Source organism: Sphaeramia orbicularis, chromosome 3, assembly GCF_902148855.1.
Source record: "Sphaeramia orbicularis chromosome 3, fSphaOr1.1, whole genome shotgun sequence".
Classification (NCBI taxonomy): Eukaryota; Metazoa; Chordata; class Actinopteri; order Kurtiformes; family Apogonidae; genus Sphaeramia; species Sphaeramia orbicularis.
In genome coordinates, this window is record NC_043959.1 from 40,560,536 (window position 1) to 40,580,409 (window position 19,874).

The 19,874-nt window shown below is 36.4% G+C and overlaps 1 protein-coding gene across 2 annotated transcripts in view; it reads right to left on the minus strand.

Annotated features, from left to right (window-relative positions):
* The window catches only part of LOC115417116 (transmembrane protein 266-like), a 66,829-nt gene that overhangs the window by 40,938 nt on the left and 6,017 nt on the right, over nucleotides 1-19,874 (minus strand). For both annotated transcript variants that reach the window (XM_030131103.1, XM_030131105.1), the window contains exon 3: nucleotides 3,383-3,574. In XM_030131103.1, the coding sequence (XP_029986963.1) occupies nucleotides 3,383-3,574 (192 nt within the window). The remainder of the gene's footprint in view (nucleotides 1-3,382; nucleotides 3,575-19,874) is intronic.

Consider the following 19,874-nt stretch of genomic DNA (forward strand, 5'->3'; position numbering starts at 1 on the left):
AGCGGGGGTTCTTCCCGTTTGTCAGCCTTGGGACCAAAATGAGAAATTTAGTCTCTTGCCCTCAGACCCAATCTCATTTGAACATATTGGTACTCTAGTTTTGTGATTACTCAACAACAGCAGTCCTGACCCAGTTATTAGATACCTCTTAGTTGACAAAACTCGGCCTTACAGGCATTTCACAAGTTGAGCTACAATAGGAAATGATGGATGTATAATTTATCACAGTACACAAATACAGCAACTTCAACAAAGATTGTGGAGACAGAGCTTTAAGACACCATCCTTGAATATGCAGAGGTAAACTATCTATTACGTATAGGCATGGAAAAATACACAAACATATCTCTGACCCTGATGATACGGATACTGACAGTGATATCGGCGCCATGTGAGTGTCGGCACCGCCCACTGTTGACGGTGTGTCTGTGAAATCCATCTGTTTCTGGACATGACTGGCTAACTGAAGGGAACCAATGGAGTGAGACCTGATTTGGTGTCAAACGGAGTACTTGGACGTGGTGGTGTGTATGCCTATGGTGTGTGTGTGTGTGTGCGTGTTGGATCCTACTTTACAGCTTATGGTGTTTATGCGCATCCTGGCGAGAGCTCGAACTAAGAGCCAAGTTTGAGTCACGGTTGCTGGACAGGATAGAAAGACTGGACAGTGAGCAGGTTCTACACAGCGAAAAAAAAAATCTGTTAACATTGTGACTAATCAAAAGGACAGCTGTAACTTAACCCCCTGCCCATATGTCACACCAGCCCCATTTCCACCATAAAAAGCCAAAGACTAGGTCAGTTCTTACAACGGAAGTCAAAGACCTCTCCTTTGCCCCTGAATTACTTTTCACTTTCTTTATCACTAGAGAGAACTTAAAATGAGAACCTTCAGTTGCATTAGATGAAATTAACAAGTGACACTGACTGACAGAAATAAGTCATAATTTGTGTTTTATAACATTGTGAAATGAAAAGCAGTGTAGATTTTGTGGAGGTCTGTGCACTCTGAGTGATCTTGTAGTATTTTCTATTTTCAGGAATATTACTCTCTTTAAATGATCCTTATAATCTTTCATTTAATCATCATCATATTATAATTATCATTTTTGTTTTATTTATTTGTTTTATTTGTTTTGTTCATGGTGGTTTGTTTAAATCCTGAGCTAGAAACTTCCTGGAACCTGAGGTATTTAGAAAAAATAAAAGTGTTAAAATTAAAAGTTAAATATACTGTATTAAAGACATCTCATATTTGGAAATAACTGAAAATGTTTATCAGAACAACCTTAAATTAGCCCACTTTATTAAACATGTAAGAGAAAATAAAGCACTGTAATTAAATGTGAAGGCATTTAAAGTTAGACAGTGCAAGCAACTTATATTATTATAATATTAACTGTGTGATATCATTGACTTCTGGCTCAGGTCCTGCAAAGTGTCACTTACAATAAAGGCTCCTGTTGTCAGCAGGCAGAGGGAGGAGGGCAGACGTTTAGTCTGAGATGATGAATTGATCTCAGTTAACTTATGGACGCTGGACAACCCAGAGGTTGTCAGTTAAAGATAAATGGACGCAATAGTGAGCAACAGGGACAGCAAGTCAAGGACTTAGGGAGGGAGACTTAATGCATGATGGATGATAATTATGCACACTATGTGGCATTTATACAAGCATGATGGGCACGTGTGTGTGTTTGTGTGTGTGTGTATGTGTATGTGTGTGTGTGTGTATGTGTGTAGCAGCTTGCATAGTGAAATAGTAAAATACTGATGCAAGAATCTGCTAGTAAAATGGTGTCCTATTTATTTTTGCTGCTTTTATTTGTATTTGTATTTTTATAGTTAGTTTTATGTGATGCACAGATTGAATGGCACTTTAATTTCAATGTATTTCTTACAATGACAATAAATGTATTCTGTTCTATTCTATTATTAATATGATAAATATTGTTCACTTTCAGCATAAAAAACAACTTTCAAGTTATTCTTTTACATACATACAATATGTGCATAAATATAGATTATATAAAACTAAACTTGGGATGAAAAGATCAGTCATATTCTAATAATTGCAGCCAAAATAGGAGAGGATACAGCAGATACACTATCAAAGGTGAATTATGTCACTAAGCCGCTTCAGAAGGTTGATATTCTGGCCACAGTCAGTAACAGTGAAGTCTCTCCTGGACGTCGCAGCTCTTCCCACGCTTCCACATGATGCCACAAAGACGAGCTCTGTGTTGGACACTTGTGGTGTAAATGATACATAAATAATGTGTGGCCGATACGATCTCCTTTCACTATGTTTTCAGTACATATATTCAATTTGTGCAACTTTCCCACTGTTTGCAGCTCCTTCTTCATAACCTCCTGTTTACCCTCTGACTGCTATGACAGGGATCAGTTACTCTTACAGAAATAATACTTCAATTCTCTCACACTATCAGTGGAATTTGTGGAAAGAATAAACACAAAACTATTAATCGCACACAGCTGAAACAAGTCTACAAATAATCATGGGTTTTACTATAATAAAAAGCCTTTCTCCATATAGTCAGTTATATTCAACTAAACTGATGAAATCAATAACCAAAGTCAATGGACAATTTCCACAGCAAAAAAAAAAACATATTTAAACTATTCAGAACAACAAACCTTCTAATAAACTTACTTCTGAATAGACATTTGAACATAGAGTTAGTTTATGTGTGCACTAAGCAAATGGTTAGTCTGTACATTAGGATATTCTATTGCAGATCTAAAAACAAAGTGAACCTGGTTTGAGGCTCTAAAAAATAGATATATTTGTAACTTATATTTACAATGATGGCATTATTAATAATATGATGAAATCAGAGTGAATACAAAGAAAAAGATAAGTGGGAATTACTTTAGTGAAGTGTAGCATTCAGGTCTAGTAAAAGCAAAAATTTCGATATTTCGAACAAACACATGCACAATTTAAAAAATTATGAGGAAAAAATGGCAGATTCAAAGGTGTTTGTGATGAATGTAATATTCAGTGTCACCAAAACAGGAGAGGACAGGAGAGAAATGAGGATTTTAGAAAAAAACGATAGTTCTTTTTCTTTCAGGCTTTTGAGGTTCTTAAACAAACAAGTGATCAGAAGAGGTATGAATCTGCTGGCACAAAAAATAAGAGCACTTCCAAATGATTTTAGAGTCGTCACATACAGAAAAGCAGTGTGTCACTCACACCTCTCTGTTGCCAAAATGCCAAACAGAAGCATAACACTGTCACTGCAGATTTCCAAAAACACAAAAACAAAAAAGCTGTTTGTAATAAATAATCAGTGACAGTTTGTCACTCAGGGGTGTTTTTTTTCATAGTCAAACCATGTTAAAAACTCTCACTCACCCTTCCCTGTTTTCATCTTCATCTGCGTTGGAGAGGAGCTGAGAACCGGCCAGCGACAGGTCCAGAGCCGTGAGGGGAAGATCTCTGTAGCCAAAACTCACCAGCTGAACTGGTGGAGCCAAACACTGGTTCTCATCCTCCACCGGCTGGGAGATGATCTCCAAGTCGGACAGACCTGCCTGCTCCACTTCCCTAGTTACAAGCCAACACCAGAAACAGGTACGAGAGAAGAGAGAAGAAGAGAAGAGACAGAATAGAGTTAAGGTCTCAGAAATGGAATCAGGGATGTGGGTTTAAACCTCACACATGAAAAGTGGAAAAATAACAAGTAATGTCTGACTTAGAAAAGTCGGTTTTTTCTCTGGACAGTAGTTTAGGGCATCTAGTAACTGTGCACTTTGCTTGACCATTTTTTAATTCACATCAACAACCCCAGGGAGTAAACACAGGTTTGGGGAGGGCTGCACCTAAACCTGGACCTATGACACTGACACCACCCTCCCCTGTTCATCCACCAGCGCTTCACATGTACAGAGACTGTTGAGACCAAGGGATGGTGTGTCTTTCATCTTAAACATATGGAAATTTTGTCTAATCTAGGGGTGTTAAACTCAGCGGGATGAATTTGCAAAGTGCAAAAATTACACTGAGGATATTAACAGTCAAGGGTGTTGAACTGGTTTTAGTTTAGGTTCCACATACAGACCAATTGTGATCTGAAGTAAATAATTACATGATAACCTATAAATAATGACTCAAAATTTTCTTCTTGTTCTAATGTGAAAAAAATAATATTACATTATTCCTATAAATAATGACAACATGTTTTAATTTTGTTTTAGCGCAAAAGAATAATATTAAATTATGAAAATATTTGCATTAACAAACTATCCTTTGTAAAATGTGAATAACCTGAACCAATATGAGCAACCTGAAATAAAAGAAAATTTAATGTAGCAATATTCTGCCTGTTACTAAATGTTTTGTGCCTTTGTAGATTTGATTCATAATGTACATGTATAAGTAGTCGCTTTTCCATTGACCCTCAAATTGCACGAATAAAACTTGTGCATAAAAATGTACCTAATGGAAAGACGACAATTTCGCCAAAAGTCAGATTTTTTTATTGAAAGTTTTTCCGCTGGCAAGAGGTGGTTTTTCAGGCGTAGCACAATTGGTATATCATGCAAAACTGCAATGGAAAGACCTTTTTCCACAACTAGAGTCACATGAATTAAAAAAAAAAAAAAAAAACGGATGTTGATGGACGTTACAACATGTAAAGAAGAAGAGTTTTAAAAGAAACAGGGCATGGTATGTGTGGACACACCAGGAAACCGAATCATTTTTAATTTAATACAGGATAGAGGGGTACTATATAATAATAATGAATATATCTGTAAATCAACATATTGACGTTCGTCGCCATGTTTATGGAAGGACTTCTCATGTCATCTCTCAATAATAAATAAACAAATCATCACATTTGAGATTTGATGGAAAAACTAACATTACTCACTTCTGTTTTTTCGACATTTAGTAAATATTGGTAAAGTTTTGTGCATATATCCAGTGGAAAAGCAGCTAATGATAAGTTGAGGCATAATATTGTTAAAATTGCACTTAAGAAATTTCTTTTTTTTGGGTTATTCACATTTTTTTTTATATAGTTTATAAATGTAAATATTTTCATAATGTAATATTATTTTTTGCACTAAAACAAAGAGAAACATTTGTAGTTGTCATTATTTCTAGGTTTTTATGCAATTATTTTACTGGTCTGGCCCACTTGAGATCAAATTGGGCTAAATGTGGCCCCCGAAAGAAAATGAGTTTGACCCCTCTGGTCTAATCCAACAGTGAACAGGACTAAATGACAACAATATCAACAAACAGTATCAACAAAACTGGTTTAATGTGACGAAGGAATGTGACAGTGACACAGTACGATACCTCAGGTAAACAGAGGTAAAACTTTGTGACTGTGCTCTTTTGATGATTATTTTACTTTTGCATCATCTCCCAACATCACAACCATTTTCAACATATTTGAATTGGAAAAAAAAAAAAAAAAAACATGTAAAAATGATAATCCTTTAGTGTGTCCATTGGTGCATATTCAACAAATGTACCGTCATGGCTAAAACTTCTGGGAGTCACACAAAGTTTTTCACTTTGCTGCTTTGTTTTTTTTGTTTTTCTGTGTATTTTTTGAGGTACACTGATGGATAAATTAGCATTTTATAAGTTTCACAGACTTTTACTGGCAAATGTGTCATTGCCAAAACTTTTGGCCACAACTGTATCAAATGAAAATGACTTATAAGATGCAGCAAGACAAAACAGGCCTGACAAGAAGACTTTATCATGACTGAAAGGCATCATCTTTATGTTCATATGTTCATTACCTCCACCAGAAGTTATTGTGATCACTTGGCTTTGTGTGTTTGCATGTTTGTTTGTTAGCAAGATAACTCAAAAAGTTATGGACAGATTTTTATGAAATTTTCAGGAAATGTTGATACCGGCACAAGGAAGAAATGATTAAATTTTGGTGATGATGGGGGGGGGGGGGCAGATCTGTCTTGGTGGAGGTCTGTGCTCTCCGAGTGCTTTTCTTATTATGTAAATGTTTTGACTTCTGTTGCTGACATTGAAAACGGCATTAATGATAATTATTTTGAGTGTATTCAAGTGTATATATTTTAAGTATAATTGAAGTTAGAATGGTTTGATTGTCTTTGAATAATGTTAATATGAGGTGAGGATTACTTAGCTTTACACTTAAACAGTTGGTAGAAACCTTTAGGTCACAGTTGCGCCTGTAAGAGAGGTCGCCAGTTTGATTCCCCCAGACCAGCAAAGAAATTGTTGGGTGATGTACCGTTGAGCATGGCACTTCACCCCCCATTTTGCTCCCCAGGTGCCTGACATGGTGGTTTACTGCTCCCAGTCTGCAGTGTGACATGTGTTCCTGCATGTTCAGCTAGTGATGGGTTAAAAGTAGAGATTTAGTTTAGTGTAGTTTCAGTTTATTTGAATAGGCAGCACAACAAAGTAATCCTACTTTAGTACTTAGAAATAAAACAGATTGCAAGAAAACATGAAAAACCTAAACATACAGTACATGAAAACAAAATATGACTTCATTTGCATGTTTGAAAAGGAGTGGGAGGAAGTATAAGGTTCAATTTGAGTGTGTGTGTTGCATGTAATAATCAATCAATTAAATTTATCAAATTTTACTTATATAGCACCAAATCATAACAAACGTTATCTCATGACACTTTACCTATAGAGCTGGTCAAAATCAGACTCTCAAGCCAAGAATGTGAACTATATACTGACAAACTAAGATTCGTCTTCAAAGATCTACTTTTACCTTTTAAACTTTCATTCAGTTTCCATTTCTGTGTGAGTCGAATCATCATTTTGTGCCTTCTTGTATATACAGTAACTACCAGTACTTCCACTCAAGTATGGAATGCATCTATTTTTGCCAATTTTGGAAAAAAAAATTCAGACATCTTTAAAATTATCTCAAACATTATCATGAAATATGGGCACATTGGACAGACACAAACAAATGCAATTTTTTTGTTTATTGTTAACCAAAAAAACCAAAAACTAAATTAAATTCTTGACAGTTTCAATATGTTATGCCCTGGATGTGTTTCATTATCTTGGTGAAATGTCCAGTTTTGATGTCAATAAAACAGAGCATGTGCAGAAGGGAGTATGTGGGTTTGGAAAACGGAACAATACTTAACAGAGTTCAACGACTTAAAAGTAATTTTTAATGCAGTATATCACAAATGCATGGGGTGTCCAAAAACCTTTCTTCCACTGCTGTATGCATGTAAAATACACCAGGTTTAAGTGATAAGGGTTTTAGAACAGTTTGACAGTAGAATTTCAACAAAAAAAAGCAAAAGTTTTAAATAATTCATAGATCAAAATAATCTGAGTTCTCAGTGTTGTCATATGCAAACCTCTAGACTCATAATACCTAAACGCATCAAAGGTTACTGAGTGGTGGGCCATCAGCATGTAACCCAGTGTGTCCACAAGCCCCAGTTGTGTAAAAGCTGGGCCATCTCAGTGGAGCGTGGAGGTGGAAACAAATGCTGAGTGCAGCTGCAGACTGACTGTGTGTGCCCTGTGGTGTGTATTTTTAGACCAGAGCAGATGCTGGTGTATCATGTCTGCTGTGACGTCATCGCCTCTCCCTTTGTCAGCTGAGTGGATCCCCAATCTCCTTCAAACGTCAGAGGAAGTCAAGAAAAGTCAAGAAAGGGAGGGGAAAGTAGTGAGCGGAGGAGATGGCGGGTGGATATCAGGGCGGTGCAAGAAAGGGTGATAATATACAAAGCTATGAATAATAAAGAGGAGCAGATGGATTACACAAAAGGAGAGAGAGGTAGTATGTGGGGGAAGAGGAGTATGTGGTATAGGATTAGAGTAAGAAGTGACTGACGGAGGTGTTTGTCAGGGTAAAAGACGAGAAGGAGAAGGGAAGGTTGAGGGGTCAAAGGTCAAGGCCAGGCTCAGGATTAAGCAGACTGGATTGGCTAAGGAACACTCTATTCAGCTGCTGCTAGAATAAGATATGTGCTAAAATGTTAGTCCTCCAGTCATTGGCCACTTTTACACAGAGATCCCGGAAAAAAGGTGGGATGGTGATCCTACCAAGCCAAAGGAGTAACAGAGGCGAGACAAGCTGGACTTTTACACAGCGGACCTGAATCCAGAATCAAAGCAGCGTATAGTGTGATGTATAACTTGTGCTTTGGAAATACCACAAGCACAGCGGTGTTGCTAACCTCTCCAGAGTCTTTCATCGTTCCACAAATATTAGCATGGATAGAGTCCTCTGCCCAAAGTGACAACAGCTCACAGATCTTGGCGTCTCCCCAGTTCGACATCTTTCTGGTCACACTGATATATGTTTGTTTACTGTACACGGCCCATGCCCCTTTTTAAATCCCCCCCGCATTGGGGTCACACACGCAATACATCATTAAACGTCACATCTTGGTTTGCGGTACAAGAGGTGTTCCTTTTACGAAGTGTTCCAAAATCATGATTCCACTTTTATCGCGGCTGTTACTACCTCCAGAGGCATTACAGAGGTGGGACCAAATGATCCCACCATTTCATTTACACAGATGTTGTTCTGGAATAAAGGTAAAATATTCCTGTAACAGAAGTACTGTGTAAAAGGGGCTACAATTAGCATCTCTCTGTTAAAAAAAAGTGATATAGATTGATATATTAATGATATCTCTTAATGATGTCTCATAATCGACTATAAATGTTGGTGAATTTACCAGCAGAGACACTGCCCTCTGCTTGTATTCTCTTCTGTTCCTGTTGCTTTGCTATATTTAAAATGTTTCTCAGTTCATGGCCCTGTCCAGCCCTTGCATTAACATCTGTCCTGAGATACCATGTGTCCAAGTGTAAGGCTGAAAGTGCATCTGTTCAAACCCAGCTTTACCAAGATCTATCTTGAGATGTATCTTACCCCATGTGACATGCAAATAAAGATACTCATCTATAGCCCAAAACATATTACATATTAGTTTTGACCAAAGGCTTTGTATTGCATTTAATTCACATTTAAATGAGACTCAATTTCTTTTCATTTTATTTTTATTTTAGCAATAATTGAATCCTCAACCATCTAACTTCTCCTGGATTATGTCAAATGAAGACACTTTATTCCCTCACAGAGAAAAAAGGGGACTGCCTCAATTAGGTAAACTCATGCTGTATGTGTTAAATACCCATAATACATCTAAAAAAAATCCATATGTCTTTAAAAATCTTTAATATGTCAGCTGAGTGGGCAGTCCTTTAATGCATCTCAAAGTACGTACCTGCTTGGGCTACGAGAAGAATGTGGGTAAAAAGATCACTTCCTCATGAGCCTGTTTACATGCACACTGAAAGTCTGATCATTAACTGATTTCTGGAGTTTTCAGATTATTCAAGTGATCATGTAAACAGCGTCATCTGATGTACTTTATCAGATAACAGCAGTTCTCTGATTATTGTTTGTTTGTTTGTTTGTTTGTTAGATTGTTTCGAGCATTCACGGAATAAATGCAAATTCAAAATTCCAAAAAAAAAAAAAAAAAAAAAAATCATTCATTTATACTCAAAAAGGAGTGGGAAGAAGAAAAACTTATTTAATCCCACCCCCATTCTCATCTTCAAATGAGAAATTGGATGAACACAACTGGATTCTTCCCTAATACTCTGATGTCTATATATGAATACAGGTAAATCTGATTCATTTCATTCTTTTTTATCTGCGCATGTGTAAAAACAGAAATCATAGAAATCGGAAGTGATGTAGTCAAACATGAGCGAAAACCAGGGTTTTTTTAAACTCTGGAACAGTCTTCCTGATGACATGAGACAGGCCTCTACTCTTACAGAGTTTAAGTCCAGGCTGAAAACGACTCTGTTCAGCTGTGCATAGAACAACTGAAAGGGAATCTGCACTCTTCTCTTTTACTTTATTTTAATTGATTATTATTATATTTTATTGATTATGTTTTAATTGTATGTTTGTAACTTGTCGCTTTTCCATTTTTGTAAAGCACAGTGAATTGCCCTGTGTATGAATTGTGCTATACAAATAAATTTGCCTGTCCTTTTTGATTATTGAATTCCTGAAGCACATGTATATGAATCAGATAATTATTACAATGATCTGATAACTCCCATTTATCAGATTTTTATGGTCATGTAAACAGGCTCTGTGTGTCCTGAGTGATCGAACAGGAATAGTACCGGAAAGAAGTTCGACCCAAGATGGGAATGGCCAAAATGACAAAATGTAAAAAAACAAAAAAAACAACTCATGGATGATGTCATGATAACTCTGTCCATTTAACATATACAGTCTATTGCTATATCTGCAGCAAACCAAGCTACACTGACCTCTCACAAGCTTTGGTTGCATTCACTCAGAACCTTCCCTTACTGTTGTGCAAATGTGTACAGTAGGTGTATTTCTTCATGTGGTGAAACAATCTGAAAATAAAACATTACTCCTCTATTTCATGATGGTCTCCTGCTAACACCACACCCTCTCTTCATTCACTCTCTAATTCGGTTAACCAACACTGCTCCCTCCCTCATTTGTCAAGCAGAAAAGAAAGTAACCTTTGAAACACTATATTTCGAGGAGGAAGTACACACAGAGGCATGTATGTTCATAAGGTTGTAATATTTGTGTTACCTATTTCATAAAACCATTGATGCCCTAAATTCAGCACAATTCCTCCATTCAGCACAAACATATCGGTCAGTTTTGGGCTTGGGTGAGTTGTTTGTTTATGGGGCAGAACATCCATCCAGATGATCAAACCTTGCACAAACAACACAAAGGAAGTAGAGGAATATCAGACAGAGAGAAAGATGGTGAGGAACAGGAATAGAAGAGAAGGTGTCTTAGCACCTCTCCAGATTTACTTCATCTTTTCAGATTGCCATGTGTCCAGTGTGGCATAATGTAAAGAATAACTACATTCTTTTTTGTGTATCTTTCATGACACAAGATATTAAGGTTTGCTTTCTATTTTAATCCATGGCTTAGCAGCGCAGAGGCACCTATAACACAGGATGGAGTGGATTTCAGGCAATAGAAAAGTAAGAGGGCTCTTTTTCTGCGCTAAGTTTCTTATCTTCCTCCTCCTTCTTCAAACTGCTGCAACAGCCAACACTGAGTGACCTCAAACATTCAGAGGAGACATGCAATCTGAAAGACGTGCATACCTTAAGGAGAGGACATACAGGTAAACTGACAGGACAGGACACATAGATATGAAGCAGATAACAGATTCCCCCTCCCAAACACACACACACACACACACACACACCATGACCATCACCTACAATCCATCATGTTTTATTAAAATATACAGTGATAACGTCAACACTAAAGGACCTCTGATGCAATCTGTAGTGACCTGTGCTGTTGGAGGGCATCATAATCTTATGTGTGTAGTGTAGTGTAGTGTGTACAGAGCCTGTTATGGGAATTGTGATGAAGTCCACAAAGCCACCAAGGTGGATCTGTTGTTTCTAACTAGACTCTTGGAAGACAGGTAAGGACAGTGATAACATGAAACATGACATTTGTTAGAATTTCAAACATCACATGATTGAACCATAAACACACATTAGCCTTAACATTTTTACTGTTTACACGACCATAAAAATTTAATAAATAGGAGTAATCAGATAATTCAAATAATCAGATCTGACATATTTACATGCATTTCAGGAATACAATAATTGTTAAAACTAGTTAGACATTTCTGTCCATTATCAGATGTCTTTCAGAGTACATACGTATGTAGTGACAGTAGACTCAAACTTCCTGTTATTGTCTTTGCTCACATCTGACTACGTCCCTTCTATTTTTTTAACACATGAACAGATGTAAAAAGAACAAAATAAATCACATTAACAGATACACATGCAGGCATCTGAGTTTTCGGGAGAAACCCATGCGTGTTAATCTGATTTCTCATAATCAGATATTTCCTGTTATCTGATAAAGCATATCAGATTATACTGTTTACACGATCATGTGAATAATCTGATAACTCCAGAAACTGGATAATGGTCTGAGTATTAGTGTGCATGTAAATAGGCTCAATGATGAATAAAGTGGGAATAAAAAAATCTTGAAAGACACATTCACATTTTTGAGAGATGTGCATCAAAAGTAAAAAAAATAAATAAATAATAATAATCAAAATAATTAGTAACTTTATGTTTGTGTTCATACAATTGCATGACAGATATTAAAGGAGTGATATTTCGCTTTTTTAAATGGAATTATGCATTTTAAAACATTTCCCTGTGGTCTACATAAACTGTAAATGCTATACTTGGATCGGAATTCTTCATTAATTAAAATCCACAGGTCCATCTTCAACCCTATTTCTGACTGATGACACAAAAAAGATCGTTTTGAGCGCTAGCCCTTTAAATGCACATGACCCCGCCCCCTTCCAGGTTGTTGACTGTGCTGTTCTGTCCCGTTCAGCCACTTGAGTTTGTTAATACAACCAACAACTGAACGTTTTAGGTTATCAGCTCGAAGTTTGGACATATTTTCTGTATGGACTACAACCGCTTCTGCTGACAAACAATTATGGCGTACTCAGAGAAATGTTTGTCTGAAGCCTTAACCTTATATGTGCAAATGTTGTGATGTAACTACTTATAGACGTAACAAATTAAGAAGGAATTGAAATGGGCTGTAGAAATCCACTCGTTTTTGCCAAAATTAACATAAAGATAGCTTTACAGCACCTGGAGGATTCAAATTCAACCTTTATGGACTAACAGGGTCCCCAAATACACAAGTAAATGTACCAAAGACTAATAAAAGTGGGTTTAGCAAAATATGACCCCTTTAAAGGTGGCCCTGCTGATCAAATTCAGAACTACATGTGAGTATGTGTGTATAAATGTGAAATTAAATGGTTGTTCATCTGTCTTGTGATGAACTGGGTGTATTACACTTTTTGTCAGTGATAGTTGGGATCAGCGCCAACACCCCCATGACCCTCTTGAGGACTAAGCGGTTTGGAACGAATGAATAATCTTATACAGAAATTGCTTACTCCATCTTTAGATGGATAGTCTGGGTAGAGCCTGTCAGAACACTGGTTTGGGATGAATGCAGCACAACAAGCCAAAGGATATGACAGATAATGTAAACAGGTTTAATGTCAGAAACTGGTCAAACTCCTGTATTGTTTGTACTGCATGTTAACACTTGGTGGCTTATCCATATATCAGGATATGAACTGTTATCATGTTTGAAAACATTGTCTCTCCCCATCCAGAACCACAGCATTAAAATAAAATTCTAGCAGAAAGCAGTGTCACAAAAATTTATACTTTTCTTGAAATATAAGGCTTTCCATTAATATTGCACATCCACTACAGCTGAATGCAGGTCCAAACACGTCCCCCCAGACCAACTATAACAGGTAAAAGTTTTTGCAGAGAAATATTACCTAAAAAACAGCACAGTCAAGTGACTTCCAATAAAACAAATCAGTGTGTGAGGTTGAAAACCCCTTTAAAAGTAGGAGTGGCTGTGGTTCCTCAGCATGTAAAAACAACATAGTGTTTTTCATTAATAAAATCCCTTTTCTTTTGGGAAGATGTGTTATTGCAGTTCAGTCTCAAGAGCCGTTACCCTCATCCCAATTTGATGGGATTATTTCCCCCAGCAAGAGGGCTTTATTTCTTTGAAGATATACACTCTATATCGTTGAAAAGATACTCACTAGGGGCTGTTGACTCATGTACAGCGCAATATGTGTTTGAGTGAAGAATATGGATAAAAAAAAAAACTAGACCAGGCTATTTTGAGTTTCAAGGGGCCGACTTTTTCTTGTCTCTTCTTAGGTTCTGTCTTATATGGATCATATTCTTTTGTATGCTACATGTATTACGATAAAAACAATAAAAGAAAGTTGAGGTATTTCCAGGGAATCAGGGGAAGAAAAATTGCTAATGGAAATAAAATAGTTCAGTTTGAAATGATGAACCAACCAACATGATGTATGTCAGGTATAGATTAGTGTGTGTTTGTGTGTATGTGTGTCTCTATGACAAATTCCTGAGCACTTGTTTTACTTGGCTGAAGACTGATTCCCACTCTGAGACTGTGGATATACAGCATTATGCCCCAGTGGGCTGGCCTGATAGATGCTGTTTTCTCTGCACTTCTCCTACACACAACATCTCATCCATACCACCTCTCATCTACAGCACAGCAGGAGTTTTGGCCATCTTCCCAAACAATCAGGACTGCACACATAACTACTCATGACAGACACAAGCTGTCCACAGCCCGCCGGCCCACAGCTCACAGTAATATACCTGGTGCTCTGCCTGGCTGCCAGTCCAGATACCAGGAAAAAAGGTGCAGACCCGGTCCACAGACTTGGACTAAGTTCCAGTGTAAAGGTTAGTTGAGCATCATGGAGTGTGTGCTACAAAGCTCATTTGGCTTATCAGTAAACAATTTAAGAAACCCAACACAGTTGAAAACTCCAATCTGGTGCTATTCCCACAAGCAGCAAAAAAAGCACAATAATGCAAAGACACATTTACATTTTAGATGAGTTCAGCATTTGGTGGCCACTGTTAGCTAAGCATAAACTTCTCATGACCCTTTTGATTGAATTCACTGGTGCATAGAGCATGCATCAAAATCACCAAAGAGCCCAGAACAACCACAGGCATGTGATAGAGACAGATGGGGACAATAAGGACATCAAGACATCTAAGGTCTTAATGATGAATTCAGTTTATCCATGGTCAGCTGAAAAGCAAACCTTTCACTAGTTGCATTTAAATAAAGTGTCGAGATAAAAGTTTGAAATGTTGTGAAAACAAAAACATGAATTATGTTCTTAAACTTCTTTGAAGTTAATCATATAAGCTGACTATATATAAGCACACTTTGGAGTCGGAGGCTTTGTTACGCGCTGCTCCAATAAACAGAGTACAAGAAGTAAAGCAGTTTTTTTTGTTGTTTTCTGTTTTCACAGGTGAGAAAGAGGAATAATCTGGTCTCTTCATCTGTCCACACTGTGGTCCTACAAAGTATGTTTCCACATTTTACAGTTTTCAGTGAAAGATGAATAGTCAACTGATCACAAGTAAATGTTCACTATTATTAGAATTTATTTGAAACAAATGTTTCCATTTCTTCTATTTGCTCTTTGAATCAAAAAGCTTTTTTTGCAAAATGTATTCATTTATCTTTTTTAAATCACTTTATTATCCCCAAAGGGAAATTCAGTCTCTGCATTTTACCCATCTTAATACACATACAGTACCTAACATTAGCTATTAGCATTAGCACATAGTACACATCAGGAGCAGTGAGCTGCCATTGAAGGCATCTGGGACCAACAGTACTGTGGTCAGGGGCTCTAATAGGAGAATTAACCCACAGTATATATACCTGTTTTTATCCAAAACTTCAAAATGTGTATTAAATACATTTATACTGTCACGTGATGTGTTGCTGAGGCAGCTTTTTTCAGACAACAAAAACTATCTCACTTCTAGCCCTTGTCCTTCATTAATGCATTAAATATTGTGTTTTTGTTGCAGCTTTAAAAAAAAAAGGAATTGGTCAAACCCAACTAATAAGTTGACAGACTTGCTTTAAAAAAAAAAAAAAAAAATCAGATATTGTCCTCATATCATATCAACCCAACTGAATTACAATAACTGCTTTGGATTTATGTTTCCATCATCAGTTATATTTAAGTTGCCTGTCATAGAGTGGATGTGAGGTCACTGTTAGTATTGAGTGATCAAGTGTAAATACCTCATTTGTAGAACACCAACCAAATATACAGATAAAGAAATGAAAGAAAATATGCTCTTACTTCTGAGACATCTTCTTAATTTGCCCAAAAAAAAAAAAAAAAAAAAAAAAAAAGATTATGTTGCGAGATATTACTATGTAGCATGTGTGTGATTTTCCAGAGAAATAACTGCCCCTTCATTTAATAGAAAATCCCCAAAATGTCAATAAATAAGTGCACTATCTCCATGAGTTTTTCTTTTTTCCAGAGTTTACATACCACAAGTGAAACTACAACAGGAACTTGACATCATAGATCACACAGCAAAGCTTGGTATTAACCTTAAAACGACATAATTTTCACATCAACATCATTTTAGAAGAATTCATCTGTTATTCAGACTGCTGAGGCCATACACTGATTTATTTTTCAGGCTGTCAGTTACAATGTTGCACACTAACTTAAAAATGCAAATTCCTTTACAAAGTCTGCCACTGATTGTTTTGCTGAATAATGTTTACAGTGATAAGGTTTAAAAATATAGACACATGACATGAAAATCATAATGGCATCAACAGATTGCTTTCAGGGACCAGTTGCTGTCGCGTGGTTCTACACTGCAAAAAAGGAATATCTGACTTAGATAAACTCACTTGAATATGGAATATTTACCTTGAAAGATCTTTTTTTTTTTTTTTTTTTTTTTTTTTTTTTTTAGATTTATTTACTTATTGAGACTTTATGTTGTTAAGATTATTTGACTTGTTCCAAGAATTTTCATCTTGAGCAACCCCACTTAGATATTACAATTAATTTTAAGCAATATTTATAACAAAATAAGCTACAATGCTGGGAGATGACTATGGTGGATACATTAACTGTTTGCCCTCAAGAATTTTTTACTTGTGTTATGCAGTTTTGCCTTTACATATCTATTGAGTCATTACATTTCATAAGACCATACACACACACACACATACATATACACACACACATACATTTACACACACACACACACATATATATATATATATATATATATATATGCATACATATATATATATATATATATATATATATATATGTAGCCCTGCGATGAACTGGCAAAATATCCAGGGTGTACCCTGCCTTCGCCCGTAAGTAGCTGGGATAGGCTCCAAGCAACCCCCATGACCCTAGTGAGGATATATACAGGGTGTCCCTGGTGAATGTGGAGGGTATTCAACGAAACCCCTCCGTCCAATCCACCTGCTTGGCAAGTTCACCAGACCTCACACCACTAGACTTTTGTTTATGGGGATACCTAAAAGACAAAGTCTACGCTATGAGACCTGCGACAGTCGCTGAGATTGAGAGCAGCCATTGAACGTGAATGCACGTAAATACCAAGGGATTGTTTTGTGATGTGTGTGATTCCATTGCTTGGCGTTGTCAGCAGTATCTGGACCAGAACGGACGTCAGTTTGAGAACAGGCGGTGACAAAACAATAAAATGATGTTGGTAAATTCTATTACATTTTGATGATTAAATGAATTTTAATAAACACACACACATATATATATATATATATATATATATATATATATATATATATATACATACCACAGATTTTTAAAAACATCTTACTAGGAAGACTTGAAACAAGTACATTCTGTTTAAAAAAGAATTTTAGCATTCTGTAATCCTTGGATAATATTTTCCTATTTTAAGAAAACTTGATAAGTGTAGTTTTCTTACCGTACTGGCAGATAATTTTACTTGAAATGAGACCTTTAACCCAATGATGAGTTTAATTTGCTTATTTTTGTACAGGCCTTTTGCGCAGTCTATTGTATAATAGTTAGTGATTGTGAGAAACTTATCAATGCCAAATGACAAAACTAAACTTCAAACCCACCGACCCTAGGCATAAATATAAATACCAAATTTTTGCCGTCTTATATACAAACACTGACCTTTCTTTAAACCCTCCTGTTCTTACCTAAAAGAAAGTGGAAATTGCAAAATTCTCAAAAGCATTATTTCAGTGAAAGACTAACAAGTCTGCAACTGCAGAAGAGCACCCACAGGAAAGAAGTGATATTCAGGATAGCAGGATTCCCTGGGGGAGGCAGATAAAATTAAATAGTAGACTGTAGTGTTGGGAGGCAGGTAGGAAAGGTCATTATGTGACAAAAGTTGCTCAAGGGATTTCACTGACCAAAACAAAAGGTCATGTAAGTAACTAGGAGCCAGTGGCGCTGAAGAATGTTCCTCATCCGACTACTAGAAGTGTTTCTTTCATGACCCCTCATGACCGCTGTGCAATCAGCTAGAGTTATAAGCAGCCTGGGGAAAAGGAGAAGGAATAAATGTGTTTGTTTTATAAATATTAGAAGGAAAGGCAAAAAAGGGAGACAGCTGTCAAACCCTCTGTCTGATGCACTTACCTTCTACGATTACATTTGGAAGTCATCCATTTTCATGTCAGATATAGAGCATTTAAGCAAGTTATTACAAAGAAAATCATCTCAGACTAAATGATTGCGTTCACATCTGTCTACGTAAATGCAATAGAGTCAATATCACTTAAACATAATGCTACTAAAAATGCTTAGGTAGTAGGAATAAATCCACAGTAGAAGGTTTATGCTTATGAAGATGTTTTGTTTTCTTTATCTAAAAAATGTTGCAGAAACCCACTTCCACCTGTTAAACATTGCATATCAATCATTGTGTTGTGTTATGAAAAACAAATATTATGTATTGCTCTTATTGGTGGAAAAAAAGTTTGAATTTTACATCAACTAGGTAAAATTGCAATCTCTATCGCCTTCACTTAAAGTGTTATGTCTAGTAGAATGTGGAAAATACTGTTGTATAGAAATGATTTTCCAGGCACTTTTAATTCAGCACTGTATTCTGTCCAAAGTCTCGGTGGACCAGAGGATCAACACACACACACACACGTTAGATTAGGCTGACAGACCAAAACGCCCGAGGATCTAAAACACACCCCGACTTGGCCAGAACATGGAGATACAAAACAGATGTTCGCTGCTCCCAACAGCTGCTGTAGAGAACTTTGGAGAAGCTGGACATCACTGTGTATTAGTGTTACATACCCACTGCATTTGAATGTGTACAACCACACACAGTTGGTGAAAACAGATAGAGCTTCTCTGCAGCTCATAACTCATCAGAAAACAGTTTAGGTCATATGTACACCTGATAGAATCCTGAGTGTTTGTACCAGTAACACAAACTGGAGAAATGTTTTGATGTGAAGGAAGTAGAAGACAGTGAGTTATGTCTGTAAAATGTAATTAAATCAGTGGATGTGCAAAATAAATAGATTTATCATTAAAAGCACATATTTACAGGTGATTTGCATCAATACCACAAATGTAAATGCAACAATATAGTGAGTTGGCAGGGATTTTAATAAGAACCAGTAAGTTCATTATTGCAAAGTTACTGAACATCAGCTGCAGATTGGTCATGTAACATATCTGGTTTTATTGGGACTATGGGGTTTTACTATTGTTCATTTTCTAAAATATATAATATAAATGTAATCAACATGAGTCAAATTGAAATGTGCTTTTTTTTTATGTCCATAAAAAAATGTCTGATTTACATTAAAAAGTTGTAGAAACAAATCGGTAGAAATAGTTCCAGTGGTATCTAAGATTATAAAAAGTACAAAGGATATGCCTATTAAGAGTTATGATTATGAGAGAGGTTCCTGGGGTCCTTTTTCTATCCCATAAACTGTCCCTGGACTAAACTGTGCAATACTACCAGCAGAAAAAGAAGTCCCATTTATACATGTGCACTATCGCCTTTCAACACTACTTCAGTATTTCCTTGTTATACATGATATATTGTCTGTAAGAACAATACACCATGACTATTTCTAAGTCACCTCTCAGCTCTACAGAATTTATAAATTGCTTCAGGTAATTTCTTACAACACCCAATTCAACTTTCTGAGAAACTTTCATAATTTCATGCCAGTGGATATTAATGAAGTCTGCCAGGCACATTAGCTCATTAATAATATTACAGATTAAACTATGATGAATTGGTGGACTGCACAATGGACTGTTCTGGCCTGGTATGACCATTCTCTTAT